Source organism: Acanthochromis polyacanthus, chromosome 14 (genome assembly GCF_021347895.1).
Source record: "Acanthochromis polyacanthus isolate Apoly-LR-REF ecotype Palm Island chromosome 14, KAUST_Apoly_ChrSc, whole genome shotgun sequence".
In the NCBI taxonomy this organism is placed as follows: Eukaryota; Metazoa; Chordata; class Actinopteri; family Pomacentridae; genus Acanthochromis; species Acanthochromis polyacanthus.
The window spans coordinates 30978080-30996531 of NC_067126.1; the positions used below are offsets into that span (position 1 = coordinate 30978080).

General features: G+C 37.8%; 3 protein-coding genes across 6 annotated transcripts; 2 read left to right on the forward strand and 1 right to left on the reverse strand.

Moving 5' to 3' along the window:
- Positions 1-82: 82 nt before the first annotated feature.
- On the forward strand, positions 83-8554 carry nostrin (nitric oxide synthase trafficking). Its single transcript, XM_022213545.2, has 16 exons — positions 83-1985; positions 2191-2276; positions 2357-2440; positions 2662-2724; positions 2835-2916; positions 3010-3072; positions 4079-4177; positions 4305-4430; positions 4951-5049; positions 5135-5260; positions 5766-5874; positions 5967-6055; positions 6148-6273; positions 7506-7764; positions 7860-7949; positions 8025-8554. Exons 1-16 carry the CDS (start codon positions 1890-1892, stop codon positions 8159-8161), a joined length of 1734 nt encoding a protein of 577 aa, XP_022069237.2. The 5' UTR covers positions 83-1889; the 3' UTR covers positions 8162-8554.
- On the reverse strand, positions 8424-14113 carry spc25 (SPC25 component of NDC80 kinetochore complex). Of its 2 annotated transcripts, none has more exons than XM_022213547.2 (7): positions 14021-14113; positions 13181-13348; positions 12352-12417; positions 12013-12159; positions 11770-11895; positions 9845-9943; positions 8424-9008 (listed from the first exon to the last, which is right to left on the reverse strand). In XM_022213547.2, exons 2-7 carry the CDS (start codon positions 13329-13331, stop codon positions 8869-8871), a joined length of 729 nt encoding a protein of 242 aa, XP_022069239.1. In that variant the 5' UTR covers positions 13332-13348; positions 14021-14113; the 3' UTR covers positions 8424-8868. The 2 variants fall into 2 exon arrangements, with proteins under 2 accessions (XP_022069239.1, XP_022069238.1); XM_022213546.2 differs by lacking the exon at positions 14021-14113 and adding an exon at positions 13488-13943.
- A 243-nt stretch (positions 14114-14356) lies between these two features.
- LOC110964738 (glucose-6-phosphatase 2) lies at positions 14357-16677 on the forward strand. Of its 3 annotated transcripts, none has more exons than XM_051959033.1 (6): positions 14357-14548; positions 15012-15135; positions 15209-15318; positions 15403-15514; positions 15587-15708; positions 15801-16677. In XM_051959033.1, the coding sequence occupies exons 1-6, from the start codon at positions 14518-14520 to the stop codon at positions 16310-16312; spliced, it is 1011 nt and encodes a 336-aa protein (XP_051814993.1). In that variant the 5' UTR covers positions 14357-14517; the 3' UTR covers positions 16313-16677. The 3 variants fall into 3 exon arrangements, with proteins under 3 accessions (XP_051814993.1, XP_051814994.1, XP_022069233.2); XM_051959034.1 differs by having other exon boundaries at positions 15067-15135; XM_022213541.2 differs by having other exon boundaries at positions 14357-15135.
- Positions 16678-18452: the final 1775 nt, after the last annotated feature.

Below are 18452 nucleotides of genomic sequence, written 5' to 3' on the forward strand. Positions count from 1 at the left end.
ATCAGTGAGAGGCTGCGCTGGTAGAAAAACGGTTACTACATAAATAAGTCAACATGTCTGGTGTGAAAAAAGGCTAAAGGGGGGCATATATGATTTCTCAGCAGTGTTCTCCGGAAACATAAAAACACAGTAGTGGAAAGTGGCCAAGTGCAAACACTCTAAAACTGCACAGAAGTATAGCTTTGAGGTACTTGAGCATCTCCATTTTGTGCTACTTTATACTTGCACTCAACTACATTTCAGAGGGAAATATTGTAAATGGTTGTATTTATATAGCGCTTTTATCCAAAGCGCTTTACACGATACGTCACATTCACACACACATTCACACACACTGATGGCGGAAGCTGCCATGCAAGGCGCTAACCACGACCCATCAGGAGCAATTAGGGGTTAGGTGTCTTGCTCAGGGACACCTCGACATGAGCACGACCGGCCGAGGATCAAACCGGCAACCTTCCAGTTACAAGACGGCCACTCTACCCACTGAGCCATTGTACATTCACTCCACTGCTTTAGCTACTTTTGAGATTTTGTTTACAATAGATAGCACAACAAGCTGTTAAAATACATGTTAAAGATTGTTTATTGGCGTCTAACATCTTATTTCACTGTAGAGATTTTTAGATGTCTTTGAGTTGTTAACCTAACAGCGTTTTTCACTCTAAATTTCTCACATGGTTTTCAAAAAATGTTCAAACGATCAAAGTAAACATGATTAAGGATCAAAGATTAGTCAGTAAATCCAAAATTGAAAGCAAATGTGTAGATGAGAACTACTTCTTTCCTCTCACACTTATATCATGACCCCTTCAGGTGTGTCTGGTGTCCATGTGTTAAATTATTACTTCAAAAACCTACTCCTGTTAATACTTACTTTCAGCTACTACTTTTTTCATGTAGGAGCTTTCTTTATGATGGATTATTGTTATTCTGCTGTATTGGTACATATGTAAATGATCCGAATACTTCCTCCAACTCTGCATTAACAAAACTCATTCACCTCCAACGGCTGTTCTGACATGTACCATGGTGCATGACACTGAATAATCCTACAGTCTGTGATCAAATATCAGTCATTCCGAATAATTCTTCCATTAGATGACAGCATTCCACAATTACCAGATTCCATTAAGGCAGCCTTGATACTGGGTTTTTAAGTGGTTACTAATGGCTTTATTAATGGCTTTAAGAATGGTTAAAAATTATTGACTAAAGGTTGTTTTTGTTGTTTCAAGCCAATAAAAAAGCACATTTTTGAGAATGCCTAATTGTAAAAAGTGGTTGGATCTCGTTCCTGGACCACAAGCCATTAATTTACAACTTACTAACACTGACAGCTTCAGATCTAATGGTCATTAGTGAGTTTTTTTTTAGACATTATCAACATTTAATACTTCTTCTTCTTTTAGTATATTGGCTGTGTTTGACAGTGATTGTTTGCTTGCAAGTTCACAAACTTAAAAAGTTCATGTCTGTGCTGTCATTAAAGCTCGTTTCCATTTTTTTTTTTTTTTTTTTTACAAATGGCAAAAACAAATAGTTAAAGAAAGTTTCCTGATGCCTGAACATATTTAACTGCACTTATTCTGACAATCCAAAAGCTGTTCTCCATAATGGCTTACAGAGATCTGTAAGTATCTGTAAAGTATTTACTAGCCCTTTTCTAAAAGGTGACTTATTAGGAGGTGGTACTTGACGTGAAGCAGTTTTCTCATCTATTTTTTTTTTAATTGTGATTGTTGTCTACCTGCAGCAGACTGACCTGCCATCGTAGATAGCAAACGCCTGCCACCAGCTTCAGTTGACACTTGTAAAAAATTTTCCCACCCCTTTTACTGGAATTTTCCTTTGTGTGGCACACCAGCACAAGCTCAGGTGATTTCCGCATGAGTGACTTTGGGAGGAGAGTGGTCAAAGTTCCAGGTTCAAAGTCAACAAACAGCCACAGTCTTAAGATGAAGGACCCTATCAGCACCTGCACTGTGAGTATATATTTTAAAACAATGAGGGTAGTGTTTGTTTTCAAAATACAATGGAGTAAAGCAGAAAACCGAGTATGCAGATAATATGTAGACAGATCGCACATCTATCACAATCACAACTAGCTCTGTCCTGGTTTGAGCTCCGTTGCTTCAGGTGTTTGCTGCCCCACAGCTCAGTCTCACGGAGTTATTCGCTGTCTTTCAGTACAACCAGCTCTATCAGAATGTGAAACGATACTCAAAGAATGGGGAGCATTTCTGCAAAGAGCTTATGACAGTTTTTCAGCAAAGGTAGGTTCAGTACTGTTATGGATATAGAGACATTTCCGGATTTCGTTTAACCTGTTACTGCCACATATTCCTCCTTACAGGGCTGAGCTGGAATTGACTTATGCTAAAGGGCTACAAAAACTTGCTGGCAAACTCATCAGGGCCTCTAAAGGAATGTCAAACAAGTAAGGGACACAGTGCTGAATTTTTAAATGGGTCTATCTTTTTTTGTCTGTCCTGTGTTTAACATGACCTCTTCCTGGGACTAATTGTCATGTGGTGAAGGGAAATAATGGCATCATGGGAAATAACATGCACCTGGCAAGTTAGATATGATCAAAACACAGGCAGGTGTCAGGCTAATTAGCCCAAAGCTCTAACCTTTTCATGCTGGCTCCCCACTCAGTTCCACCTACAGCGCCTGGTGTCATGTGTCAGATGAGATGTACTCGAGAGCAGACGCCCACAGGTAGCTTTCAACCCCAGTTCACCTCATAGCTCAACCTGTCCACAGCAAACAAAACAAGGAAATGATAGGGCAATGTGGAGTTGAACAACGGTGTGACATTCTCATTTCAGATCGTTAGGAAACGCATTTCATCAAGAAGCAATTCTGGAAATACGACAAGTCCTAGAGGAGCATAACAAGAGGAAGAGGCCTGTGTGTAACTTGTTCTCTTTGTATCAGTCTGTCTCTGTTGTAGCTTCCAGTCACATCATAATGTGTCTCTAACCCTCCTCTGCATTTTGATAGCTTGACAATGCCATTGAAAGAAATGGAAAGCTTGTTACTGCTAACTGGAGCGAGCAGCTCAAGGTAGGGAATCTTTTTTGTTAAAGGAAAAAATGTGTTAGAAATATATAACAAGATAAGAATCAGCTGTGGTGGAATTCTAAATCCATAAAATGGTTGTTTGGCTGTAAGATAATGAGCTACCTACAGTAATTGTTATAGTGAGGGCCTTACAGGGTTGTATTATAGATACCTGCATAATGCATTGTCAGGGTTGATATAAGCTTTAATAATGCATAACGCTGTGTTAAAACAGTTACAAGCCATTAAAAGTTGGATCACAACACTCTGAGGGATTATAATAGCTTAGAATTTCAGAATTTTTGATGATACATTATGAAGTTGGGTGTAGCCATGACGGTGTTATGACCGGCTATAACCACTGTCTCTGCTCATTATAGTGACAGAGAGCACATAATGGTCACAGGACTTTAGAACCTTTACACAAAATAGGTGCATTTATCATGAGTCACTTTGATGTTACAATCACATCTAAAAGGATATTTGACTGTTGCTATCAAGCCCTGTGCATTATGAAGGCTTCCACAAACCTTCATGCTGCACACTGAATGTGTCAAACCGCATTACAGTTGTTAAAGGCGAGGCATTCATTGAGAATGTTTTGCAAAATAACATCAGTAACAAATACTCAGGTAACTAATTTGAATTTGCATAAAGGAACATTAGAATTAATTAATTTATATGACAGATTTTCACAAAGTATATAAATCAATAAATACTTGATTTAATAAACAATAAGTTATGATACACTGCTGTACTGTACTGTAAATCTTGTCACAGGCAATATGTTAGATTGCATCCTTTTTTTCTTCAGAAACACCTCACAAGGAAAAAAATGCTTTACATGAAAGCTGATTGGACACTATGTTTTAAATCTGGCCCACCTTTTTTCACACGCAAAAGTGTTGAATGCAATGTTGTTTATCAATTTAATTTTCTTACACCAATAATATTGTCATGTGATTATCTTGATAGCTGAATATCTCATGTTTCTTATGTTTTAAAACAGATAAAAAAGAAACTAGTTGGACTAACAAGAGAGCACGAGGCCCTGTTCAACTTTGTGGAAAACAACAGACAAATCTGCACAGAGAAAGAAAAGCAAAAGGTACAAGATACCAAGCTACTATATTTTCATCACTGCGTACGTTTTCATGATCTGGGAGAGAAAAGTCGCTGGAAAAGCTTTCGGCACAGTCGCTAATGATTTTCTTTTCCACTGTTCTTGGCTGCAGATGCTTAACAGGCTGACTAAGTCAGCAGAGATGCAGACGCGGGTGGATGAGGAGTACTTTAACATCAACATGGAGGGCCATCAGATGAGACTGAAGTGGGAAAACACATTGAAAACCTGCTACCAGGTGGGAAAAAATGCTCTGTCATTCTGCACAAATTTAGCTGTTCACTCTTATCAAGAGTGGCTTTTTTGAGTCATGCTCAAGGGCATCTTATTGGTGATAAGAGCTGAACCAGTGAGTGTGTAGTTGCAGGAAATGTCTAAAAGCAGTGGGTCAGTTCATCACCCAGATCCTGTTTGTTGATATTCACAGTCAACATGATGTATTCTGCAACTTATTTCATGCCACATAATCAGAGTTACACACATTATAAAGTGTGCAGCAGGGAACAGCAGCACAAGGAGAAATAAGGAAAGAGCCTTGTTCAAGGACACCTCAGCAGGACACGAGGCTGCTGCCTCAAACACATGATCCTCCAGTTACTGTGCAGTCATTCAGACTCGATGGCCTCATTTTCTTCTATGCTTCTTTGTTAATGTTACACCAGGGTTAAATGACAATCATCCAACAAGTGGAGATATGTTAGATTCACCAGAGTACATGACATGACCAGGAGGCTGTCTGAAGAGTCTCTTCTTTTCAGATCATACAGGAGCTGGAGAAACAGCGAATTGAAGTTCTGCACAACATTTTGAACAGATACATCCTCCACATGTCCGGCTGCGGCCAGACGCTCAAACATGTAAGACATCCCGACCTCCATCCCCGAACACGTGGAATCACTTGCAGGATATGATTACAATCTGCATCCCTTCTGCTGCTTCTAGGGTCAAAAACAGATAGAACAGGCCGCCCTAAGGGTGGACGTGGACAAAGACATACGAGAGCTGGTGGAGGAAAACAGCACCACAGCAGAGGATAACAAAGCAGAGTTTTTGATGACTGATTATTTTGTAAGTCCACATTTCATGATTTGCTTTTTCTGCAGGCAACAAACTCATTCAGTCACTCACCCGATAAAAGACAAACCCAGTGGTCTCTGCAGGGGGCATCTTTTTGCATGAGTGTGTTCACTGCAGATACAAGAATCAGCTTGTAAATTTGGAACAGGGCCTGACATGAATCCTGTACTATGCTCTACTGTGTATTTACTGTTTTAGTAAGCATATTATTGTGCAGTACATTTTAAATAACTAGCTATAAGGTTTATTTTTTAAAAACATGATGTGTTCTCAATAGAATTATTTCATAAAATGTAAGCATTGTAGAGGAATATGCATGAGCGCAGTGCAATATTAGCAATGGAATTGGATTTAAAATTTCCACAAAGCACTCGTGGCCCACGCAAATCTGCAACACAGAGACCCTGCAGCTTTAACAAATACGCCATTAAATGTTCGATTTTCAACCAAGACGATGATAGATTTAACATGATAGATCCCTGTTATCTGTGTTCAGGAGGAAGACAGCAAATCCCTGATGGGCAAAGACAGAAGAAGAGATGCCATCAAGCTCAAACTTGAGCGTCTGGAGGTCTGTATTGCAAAAACAAAGAAAGACTGCGAAGGTAAGTCGGTTTAAACACGTACAAAGACTGAGCAGACAGTCCACAAGCGAGGTCATTCATTTTGTCATTCTAATATCAAAATTTTTCTGCAGGAATTGAAAAGCTGATAAAAACATATTCTGAAAATCCATCTTTTTCCAACCAAAAGAACCTTGAGGAAACTGAACAGCATCTCGATGAGGTAAATAGCGTGCAGAGTGGATGGATATTTGCTTTAAAATTGATAACAAATCTGATTTTCTCAAGTGATCGCTAACGTCATTTGCCATCCAGAGTACTCTAAAACTGGACCTTCTCGAGGCCACACACTGCAAGCTCTCTGTGACGCTGTCTGAACTAGAAGGAAAGCCCAAGTCATTCCACCGATTCAGCAGCAGCATTTTGAAATGGAAAGATAAGGTAAGATGAGTGAGTCACCTACAGACTGCTTGTGAATTATGTGGTAGCTTATTGGTTTGCATGGAAGGTTTGTGACCGCAGTGTTACTGGTATGAATCATTCAAATTAATGGAAACTATTGAGGTGAGAAAAAAGAGCACATCAGTGAGGCATTTAAAGAAAAAAACAAGGGCTTTGGTGGAACACTGGACTAATTATACTGGACAGATGAGGGAAAAAGGACAGCATAACTGTAAGGTATTCTTCATTTGGTTACTCTATAATTGCTAAATTAACCCTCATGTTGTCCTGCAGGTCAAAATTGACCTGTTTTAAAGTTTGAAAATGTGGGGAAAAAATATGTTTTCACAGTGAAACTTCTAATGTCCACATTTTCAACATTTTGGGGAAATTTTTGAATATTTTTTGGTGGGAAAAAAAGAAATGTTAAAAATGTTTCTAAAGAATATTCACAAAAAAATTCTCCAAAATCCAGCGAATTTTAATGGATTTTTTATGTGAATGTTCTTAAAGAAAATACTAGAAGTTTTACTGATATATATGTAATCACTTTTGATATTTTCAGGATTTTTTTGAAGATTTTTACTTATTTTTTGAAAATATTTACAAGACTTTTCTTGCAAAATTTGGGGATTTTTTTTTAAAATACATTTTTTAAGGGAAACTTTTAGGGAATTATTGGCATTTTCTTCCAAAAGGTTTTGCAAATTTGGGGAATTTTTGGATTTTTTTTTCAGACTAGGAAACAATATTTTTTGGTGCCTGTAAATGAGGACAACAGGAGGGTTAAGAAAGCTCTCTATGTAACTAGTGATTGTAAATACATAGAGCAAATGCAACAAACGTTTTCATCTGTAGCTCAACAACCTCTTCATCTGATCTGATTTTAAAGTAAATGTCATTTCACATTAGGCTATCAGTTCTCTATATACAGGAACTCATTTTGGAATCTATTTGATTCAGTTTGCATTTATACCACTACACTAGCATTAGCTGGGCATTTCAAATATTTATCCATTTAGACTTTTCTGCCAACTTGCTAATTAATTTTAATGCAAACTCAGTATTTAGCATTAAACAGTGCCTCAGGACATTAGGTTATGTCTTCTGCAATAACTAGTTTATTACTGGTGCAATAAGTCTTCTTAAGACCAGTAACATGCAGAATTGTATATTTCTTTTCCTCCATAAACTTTTTTAAAAACAATAAATTTACACCTTTTCTGCCTAAGGACTGTGAACATAGTGTCGTCCAGCTGACTCGTCCAGTCAAACTCAGGAGGACACCATGTCGGTCCCGACAGTCACTGAGAGCGTCCATCATTTACAAAGGACCGGCTCAGTTTGTGGCACAGCAGTCTGTGGAGCCTTCACCAAACATCACCGACCAGGAAACTTCCACAACCGGAGCTGCACAGGAAACAGCAGCCGTGGAGTGTGACAGCACTGTAAACGGAGTGTCGCCTCACACAGATGACGACGACGGACAGGGTAATTCATTTACAAAGCATTAAATAAGATTTGTTTTATAACTGTCACATCTGGGAATGCGTTATAACATTAAAGCGATGAAAAATACTCCACAGATCAAACACCAGAGTTGTGCAGTATAGGAAAATGCAAGGCCCTGTACAATTTTACACCTGAACACGATGACGAGTTGACTCTGAAAGAAGGTATGTTGTGACTCAACTGAGATCATTTATATCAACAGTAAAGACCGATAACTGATAAAATGATTTGTTTCATAGGAGACCTTCTAGATATCTGGGCCAAGGAAGAAAATGGTTGGTGGTTTGGAACTCTTAATGGACAGACAGGCCATTTCCCATCAACCTATGTGGAAGAGCTGCCTATTCTAGACAGTGTTAAATCATCTGACGCCTGATGAGCAGCAAAGACTCACAATGATTTGAGAAGATTCCTAAATTCTGCAGTACTAAAACTGCACCCACAAAAAATACTTTGTTTGTGCACCAACAATTTCATTCAATTTAATACACATTTGTCTGCTGACAATAAGGATCCGATTTTCTTTCACTGTCCTTCCTCGTTAATCTAAGAATTTATTCTGTATTTGAACTTTTATACCCACATAATTGTTTCCATTATTTATACTACAATGTGTACAGACAAACTCAGCGACAGAGTATTTTTAAAAACACATACTTTATTATATCAGTATGAGTGACAGGAAAATAAAACTGTTTTACTTCTTCGATATCCCTACAGTCTGTAAAATGAGTAACAATGACAAAAAAAATTAAACTGTTTACATCAACATGTGAATGATCATATATTTTTTTAAAAGTGTCGTCCTTTAACTTTGCACACCAGAAGACATGTTCTCTAAAGGAAGAAGTCCAGGGTTTAAAAAGACATGAAATATGCAGATTCCGGTAATCTGTAACATACCTAAGCTCTCTCAATAAAAAGTCTGGACACTTGTTAATTATTGCCAAGAAAAGTGTATTTGAAATTCCGATCCAAGAGTCCGAACAAGGCAGCTGATGTATTTACAGACCTAGAATCTCCTTATGATGACTCTCCATGTAATCCCTCTTGCTTTCATTAGTCTGCATTGTAGTGAGAACTTCACGGCATGGTGTTGGAGCAGCGAGCCTGAGAGATAAACTCCTTTCGGACTTTTGCCAGGAATGCTGGTAAATTGTTGGTCTGCTGAAGCTGGTTTTCCAAGACGGACAGACACTCCAGGGTGGGGTCACTGGAAACAACTGTGAAAATTCAGGATTTGGGTAAACAGTGTGGAACACATTTAAAAGGATTGTTTCAAGATAAGGTTGACAGTGATTCATGATATAAACATTAACAAACACAATGAAAAGACCAAAGTCTGGGCTCCTGCTCTTCAAAAATGGCTTAATAATTTGATCTAGCAGGCAGTTATCAGGCTAGAATAATCAAGTTTCTTCTTATCCTGCTAACTTGCTCCTTTGAGGATTGAACTGTCAATCCTGGATGCTGAATCCTGAATTACTTAAAGTTAAAGAGCTGCTTCAGTGCCTCAGACACAGGTAAAGGTGGATCTGTGCAGGACACAATGAAACCAGAGGATTATCAAGGACCCCTGCAAGGAAACATGGCTTCTTCAACAGGATAGCTACCCAAAATATACATCTAAAAACACCCAAGAATGGATAAAGACATATTTTGATCATTCTGTCCAGGGCTTCTGTGAGTCAAGAGTACTAATCCAACTGACTATCTATAAAAAAAGTTCAAATTTGTAGTTGGAGAGGAAACCCAAACAGGAACAGACCAAGAGGGGAGCCAAAGTAACATTTGAGAAGTGTACAAGTTTCATTAAGAGCTACAAAAAGGGCTTGGCAGCAGTATGGGATCAAACAGATTTACTACAAATTATTAGACTAAGGATCCCAAAATTCTTGTCTATGCCATTTTAAGTTGCATTTTCTAAAAGCATCAAAAATCAAATGCAAGTGGATTAATATTAGTAATATCAGTTTGCTAATTTCCTTAAAACACACAAAATTTGCTATTGGAGAACACTGTAGGCTTCTACTATAAATTACATGTGAGTGTAACTTACTCTGGTATGATCCATTTTCTGTAATCCCCATCGTGATAACATAAGCGCTGTCCTGCTTAGAAGGGTTGATGTTCCGGAAAACAAACTGCAACTTTTTACCTTTAAGAGGGTAACAAACACATTTTGTAAGTTTTCTGGGCATGTTTTCTTTATCTGGAGTCAAAACCAGGGAGCTGCTCCAGGAAACAGGTTTGATAAACTCTGAAATGAACATTTTAAATTCTTAATGAGCAAACACTAAGACACAAAAAGGCTTTTCAGTATCAGAACAGCTGATGAGGGTTAGTTCAGTCAAGTCAGAGTATGTTCCCTCTGAGTTACGAGTGTGAAGAGGGGAATCTGACGTTACAATTCACCATGGCAACAGGAAAATGCATAGCAGAGCCTCCATTTTAATGTACTGGAGATAAAAATAATGTCTGACTGTGCCCATTTTATTGAGTGTCCTTCATCCATTTATCGGACTGAAATTTATTTTATAATTGCTACAATAGTGGATCCCTAATTGTTGTTGCAATAAATTTCTAACTGCATTTCTTTAGCTGTATCCATGATGTTGGAAGCAGAAGATTAAATCAAACAGATAAGGCACTAATTTTTATAGAACTATGGCTGTAGTCTCATCATGTAACCATGTAGGTGCTTTAAAGAACTGAAAAAAATGCATAATTTTAAACTGAGTGAACATTTTATGTCTATTTACATTGAAGTGCACTTATTCAACAGCATTTAATGACCGTATGATCAAATTTTATGCAAACAATATTCCAAACTGTATTCTTAACCCATGTTTAGTTTTGCTTGAGTATTTTTAGCTGCTCACTCAGGATCTCTGGATTTTTCTTGCTGTCACTTTGAAAATTTCCCCTTGTGGGACTAATAAAAGATATTCCATTCTCTATTAAAATTATCTCCAATATGACATAACTAAGCCAAAGAATGTTCCACCAATCACAGCATGGGAAGTCATTATTCATAGATGAATGTTTTATCCAAATATTAGTGTTGAACTCGGTACACAGAGTGTGAGTATAAAGACAGAGATAGTAGTTTCTCTTACACCAACGATAATAGACCAGTCATTGAAAAGATAACTTTAGTCAAGGTAGGCTGTGGCTAAGAACTGATATCCAACTGGGATTTTGATCTTCTCACCAAATGTAAACTTTGCAAACTAATGCAATCTCATATGAGCTTTGATATCTAGTGTATGCATAAGGAAATGAGACACTGTGTCTGACAGCTCCTTCAGACTTGGCAGTTAAACTGAAGAGAAAGAAAGAGGTTTTGTGGAATAAAAGTTATCAGTGGGCAAGTTAGGTTGACTCTATTTCTGGAAGTGAAAATGTCCCCATCTCAGAGTTAACAAACTCAGAGTTTTCACTAATTATATCCCAGGAGCTTTTATTTTTTTGTAATAAGTTATACGGTAGTTACTTTTATGCATGTGACAAAGATGTGACAGTTCTGTGACATTCTCTTTTCCTTTCTAATCTGGTACACCAGACCCTGCTCAAGTAATAATACTTACCCCAGCCTCCACATCATTGAACTCTGACTGGTACAACAATTATTTCTGACTAAACCACTTCGACGCTGGAGTCGTAAAAATTCAATGCAGTGCTATAATAGGCGCTTTCTTGCTTCTTCTTTTTTTTTTACCTCATTTATATTTGCTCTAGTTTTTGGCATTGAAAGCCACATAAGACAGAATTCCCAGAAACACAAACAAGGATTTAAACTAAAAGCCTACAAGCTTCAGGCAAGAGGTACACCAGGGCAGAAAACCGTCTAAGCTCTAAGCAAGATTGCAACTTGGAAAATCCCAATGATAATTTCTATTAATGTACAAAACACTGGTGGATATTACAAGCAGGAGGACTGAATAAAAGTACTTTATACAGAAATATATGTGTTTGGCATACCTTTGTCCTGTTCAGTTTTGCCAAGGATTGTTCGTATCTCCATCCCCAAATGATCGTGAAAGACCCCTCTGGCTTTCTGAAGGTTCCTCAGTCTATCTTTGTTGGCTTTGTTTTGAGACTCAATTACTGTGAAGGGAAAAAAATAAACAAATGCGGAGGTCAAGTACTAAAACCATTGTATGCTTTAGTCACAAATTTACGTTTGCGATATGCCATCAGCTCAATTTTCAAACATATTCTTACACTCTGTTCTCTTGGCTTGTTCTTCTTTCAGTTTCTCAATCTTCTGGATGATGTCCTCTTTCTGCATCTCCTTCTCTTGAATCTCAGATATCATTTCAGATATGGCCTGCCGTTTGCCCTTCAATGACACTTTTTTTTGTTCCAAGTCTAGGGGATAAAGATTGCATCAGTCCAAGCACATCCTGACACAGCACAATGAAACTGCTTGTTATCTTCTTATCACAAAAGTGCCAAAACAATAATACAGATAGGAATAATGACGATATGTGGCATTCATATACAAGACAGCTACAACTGAACGGCATGGCATGTAGGTTGAGTACTAAAGCAGAAACTCACCTTTTCTGAATGTCTGTATTGTGTCAAACAGCATCTCATCATCCTTAAACTTTTTTAAACATGTATCTGCATAAAAGAAAATATATATATCAATAAATAAGCATTCAAATCAGCTAAATCTAGCATTAAGAACAACTGCAAACTATACTTAAACTGTATGTGAATGATAATCCACCTGGTCCTCATTCCTGATTTCCTGGGCCATTCTCAGTATCATAAAATACTCCCAAAATACAATGCCACACTGTAAATATTTGGTTTTAGGTTAAAAGAAAAAGAATTTAAAGCAAGGCACTACTCATATCATACCAGAACTGTTAGACTAACAGATTTAGCTTCAAACAGTATTGTTGAATCACATTTTTAAAAAATCGTGTCATACATTTGTTGACATATTATTCCTGTTTCATGAAAGAACTTTTCAAGCTGTACTTTACAATGAGAGAGTTATCCGCACTCTTTTGAGTAGTTGTGAATGACACTAGGTAAGGAGGTTTTTTTTTTTTTTTTTAAATAATTCCAAATCCCAGCCTACTGCGGCCTGAAAAACCTAGCTAACAGAGGACATGTGGATTCAAGAAGGCTTGCATACACATACGTTACATTACAATTTAAACATGATAAATATACCATTCATGAGTTTTCTTAATATGAATTGCCCGATTAACAGTAAGGGTTAAAAATACTATTGGAAAAAGTACTCCTTACAATATTATGCAGTAAAATACAACAGGGACAAGCTACAGTGCTCCACATTTGAAAGGCTTAACCAGCTTAGTTCAAAAAACAAGGTTGGGAAACATACAGACGCAGAATATCTGAAACTTACCAAATGCTGAGCTCACAAACTGACTGTGAGACTCGGGCAATTCAACAGTCGTGTCGATTACTTTTGCATATGTTTCAAGATGTTTTTTGTGGGTCTCCTCCAATGTACTGGTGAACTTAACACTCATGTTTGGGTCAGTAATGGACATCATGATGTTCTGATATGAATCTGTGTAAAAAAAAAAAAGAGAAAAAGAAAGAAAGAAAGAAAGAAAGAAAGAAAGAAAGAAAAGCATCATGTTTATTGTACGGACTTCAATAAAATAAATCATTTGGCAGTGTGCTTGACCAAAAAATTGTTTGCATACTGTAATCAGGCATGTCTTTTAGGATAGTTGTAGGCAAAACTATAGTAGTGTTTCCAATGCCTATGTAGATCCTCAGTCATCCAGGTCATGGTTATAAGCTGTCTCTCTCTGTCCCAGGTATAATTACGCAGAGGCGTAAAGATATTGCTCCAAAGGATGGCAACTTTTTGGCAGAACACTGTCTAAACAGTCCGAATTGTGTACAGCCTTCCGTATGTTAACGTAGCTAATTTAAAGTGAAGAAAAACGTTAGATTTAGATTGACAGCTCATGTACGACAGTGATGTACTGTCACTGCATACAATCAATGGTAACCAGGACTAAAGTACGAAAACAGCGACACTGGCTAACTTCAAATTATGAGCTCAGCTAGCAACATTAGCATGCTAACGTTAGCAAGGAAACATTAGCTAGTTAGCTGTAAGTGTGCTTGCCCAAAATTTACGTTAGGTCTGGCAGCAATGAAACTAAGGACTTCTTAACAAGCGGACAATGGTGCTGCTAGTTCATTTAAGTTTGCATTCAGTACGCACATGTTTCACGTCGCAGCCGGCGGACAACTCCTGTTTCTACTGACTGGGTCGTTATTTTCAAAAATCCGCGGTTCGAACACAGGGAGGCGGGCACTGACAACAGGAAATGACATCTTACTATTTTACTTCCGTGTAAACATTGGCTAATAACGTTTTTTTATCATCCTTGTTCATATCTTAGAGGTGCTAAGTTGCCAGTGTATGTTTTCTGCCTACATATTAAATAGCATATTCGTTTATTATATTCTGCAGTATGTTTAAATTCATATTTATACATCTCTGCTTTTGTTGCAGCTTTATTCCACCTTGTGGCCACTTTGAGGAACTTCAGATGTTCTCAACTAAACTGCTCAGCAGCATCCAGCCCAAACCCTGCACAGTAAAAATATATCATTGCCAGTACTCTGTGTGCAAGTTCTCAGATTCCTGTAGTTTCAACATGGGAAGAAAACTCAGTAGTGCTAGATGAACTCAGTAAACTCTGCTGTGGATGCCAGATGGGCTGTGTTTTTCAGATACAGTATTATGGTAAGCCCATTTTGTTGCTATGCTCACTGAGAATGAGAATATTAATGAGGCTGAAAAGATCCAGGTTGTTACGTGGGTCTCTTTTCGTGTGTTCAATGGCTAATATTTAACAATCGTAAAAGCAATGTTCTGTGAAACATCTAATGGCTACACAGTCAGGATGTAAACAGTTTTGTAACATGTCTTAAAATGCTGAGCTCTGATAGCTTGGGAACACATTGTTTGATTCCTTATGGGTTCAATCTGAAGGTCTTGCAGTTGTTGCCATGGCTTTGTTGAATGATTTATGGTGCCAGGTTGGGATATAAAGCGATCATGCTGCTTTGACTGGGGCAGTAGAAGCAGTTGTGCACACAGAAAGGGAGCCAGATGGATTTCGTCTACAACTTTGGTGTGCTGGTTATACAGCACCTGCAGAACAACTACAGGGAATATCATGACTTCCTCAACTTCATGTCAACAGTGGGGGACCCTCGCAATATTTTCTCTGTCTATTTCCCCCTCTGGTTCCATCTCAGTCATAATGTTGGCACCAAGATGATATGGGTGGCTGTTGTTGGAGACTGGTTCAATCTTATTTTCAAATGGTAAGTCAACTCTGAGGATCATATTTGATCTTAATCTTGTGTATATATAGACATTAATATGTTCTTTTTTTAGGATTCTGTTTGGACAGCGGCCTTACTGGTGGGTGCAAGAAACTCACTTCTACCACAATGATTCAATGCCACAGTTGGAGCAGTTTCATATAACATGTGAAACTGGGCCAGGTTAGTATGTATGCAATACATTTTAGCCAATAAAAGTATTGAAAAAACAGTTCCAGACACCTTCTTTGGCATTTCTTTGCACAGGTAGTCCATCTGGTCATGCCATGGGCTCATCATGTGTCTGGTATGTGATGATCATCTCTGCGCTAAACTTTGCCCGACCCTCCAGTGTCTCAACTGTCGGAAATTTTCAGAGGTGAGAAGTGACACTGTGCCTACAGAATGCAATGAGTGTTTCCTTTGTGACTGAATATTTGTGTCCTTGCAGGTTTCGTCTTCTGAGGTCCTGTTTGTGGATGGTCTTCTGGGTCATTCAGATAAGTGTTTGCATCTCAAGGGTTTTCATTGCAACGCATTTCCCACATCAGGTCATTCTTGGTCTTTTCACTGGTATGCTCAACTTCACTGTCACATATTTTATCTTTTATATACTACTGCGTTTGATGCCACATTCAATCATCTGTTTTTTCTTCATCGTGTAGGTATGTTGGTTGCTGAGGTGTTTGATCACATCCCCTCAGTCTACAACGCAAGCTTGAAAGTGTACCTGCGGGCCAATGCTTTCCTTTTATCTTTCGCTGTTTGCTTTTACCTGCTGCTCAAACTGATGGGCATCGATCCTCTGTGGTCAGTGGCTAAAGCCAAGAAGTGGTGTGCTAATCCAGACTGGATCCACCTCGACACCACACCTTTTGCTGGTCTGGTGAGAAACCTGGGAGCTCTGTTCGGTCTCGGCCTGGCGGTGAACTCGGAGATGTTCGTTCAAAGCTGTAAGGGCAAGAATGGCTACAAAGCTGTATTTAAGCTCATGTGTGTTACTGCAACTCTCACATTTCTGCAGTTGTATGATTTCATCAAAATGCCAACTCACACTGAGGCTCTGTTTTACTTTCTGTCATTTTGCAAAAGTGCTTCAATACCTTTGGGTGTGGTCGCTGTCATTCCTTACTGTGTTCATTTGTTGATCAGAGATGAGGAGCGGAAGCTAGCTTAGACTATGGAGGAAATTTGAAATTCAGTTACAGTGTTTCAGACACTTTTTAATTAGCATTAAAGAATATGAAATGGTTCTGTTGGCAGACAACTGAGTACATATGTGAAACCTGTTACAGTTTTTCACTGCACAGTCTCTCATAAGCACTGAAACTGCAAAATAGTTACATTACTGTGTTCAAATAGTAAATATGTTTGTATTTTGCTTAGTTTGAACATAAAGTATGGTATGTGTCCTGTCTGAGTTTCTGTTGTTTTAATGTTTTTTGTTTGATATTTGCAGTATAACTAAGTATATGTAAGTAAATGTGAAAGGCTGTTTGGAATTCATAGTTTTCTAATAAAGAGATTTTTTTGAGAACGTTATACTTCCACTACATTCATTTGTGTTTGCCCAGAATTGTTTCTATTTTTCCCACAAATACACATCAGAGAGAAATGTAGGCTTCAGTGACTGAATAGCCAAACGTGTAGTTGAAGAACACCAGAACTTTTTATGTAGCAGGTTCATTGTGAATTTTAATAATTGCTAAATTCAAATAAATATGAGTTTGTTTACTCTAGACAACGCCCGAAACAAGTTATGTACCTAACCTTTAAAAGCAATCCGAATTCTGTTCTTACAATCTGCATGCATACCTCTCATAGATTGAAAAAATAGATAACTCAGTTTATCAAAAAGTGCTGCTCACTTTTTCTTTTTTTTTAAAGTGAAACTCTGTATTATGAACATGTGATGTCAGTTTCTCAAAATTCAAATTATGCTGCAAAAATAAAAACAATGACTATTTTAACAGGGCTAACCTCCATGACAGCATCTCAACAACACATCTGGCATATTCTTTCAATAATTCCCTGCATTTTTCCAGGACCCACTGAATCATCCAGCACTATGTGTATTACATAATCTCTTATGGGTCTCTCAGCTTCTTATTCAGATATTAATCGACCTAAATGTAATGAGGTAGAACAGAGTCTCTGATGTAACTTGATTAGACAGATGAACTAAACTTCCGAGCAGAACCTATTTCCACGTCTTTTCCCACCATCTCCGGTTGCTTAGCACCCGGTGGCACCTGAGGCTTGGCACCTAGTGATGTAACTGTCCTGAGTGAGTGGACTCCTTGCTAAGCCAAGCTTAAAGAAACATCTGTGTCTGGGTACTTTATTTTGACTTGGCATTGGAAGTAAAGCAACAGAGAGCCACTCAGTAGCCGCATACACTTTATCCATGCCAACTTTTGCAGAATTAAGTCAAACATTTATTTAACAAATAATGAAAATAATTTAAAAGCTTTCTTTGCATTTTTTAAATATGCAGAAAAATGCTCAAATTACATGCATTATGCTTTGATGACATGATCTAAACACTGACCTTTGTCCAACCAATTGTATTAAGGTAAAAAAGAAAAATCCTGAAATTCAACATCTTGTCATTCATTTCAGCAACGATGCGCCCTTCATCCATTGACAAATTTTGCTAAAAAGAACAACAGCGCCCCCAAAATCTCAAAATAAAAGCTAGAAACATCAAATGTAAACGATGACAAAAGAAGGAAAAAAATACGGTGACAATGGACTGGAAAATGTGCTAGCATCATGGTGGTAAATCATGGTGGAAGACGAGAAATGCATGTATTAAAAACAAACACATATCCAGGTATGTATCATTAAATGCAGTTAGTATGACAAAGAAAAGCATTTCTAAATGTGTTCAGTGAAGGGATAATAGTAGAACTTAGTGTTTCCTGTTTTTAAGTGTCACTGTGTTCTGACATACACTATTTGTTATTAAAATAATCACAAACTATGTGAGGAATAATTTATAACCAGCATGACTAGATGCATGTAAAAAATATTCTCATTTCATTCTTACAAGCTGCTAGTAAACAAAAAAAAATTGCAAAAAATGGCATTGTTGCCATGCAAGTAATAGTAAAACACATAATTACAGCAACTGTGCAGGATATGAGATCACTTCATGAACTACCTTTTTGGTGTGATATCACAAGATGACATCGCATTCATTCAAATGAGTGAATATGCAAACTACGCAAAACTGATATTTATCAGATACTCTTTGTATCATGTTGCTGCAGGCAGATTTTAATAAACAAATATGAGTGTTGGCTAAAGAACTG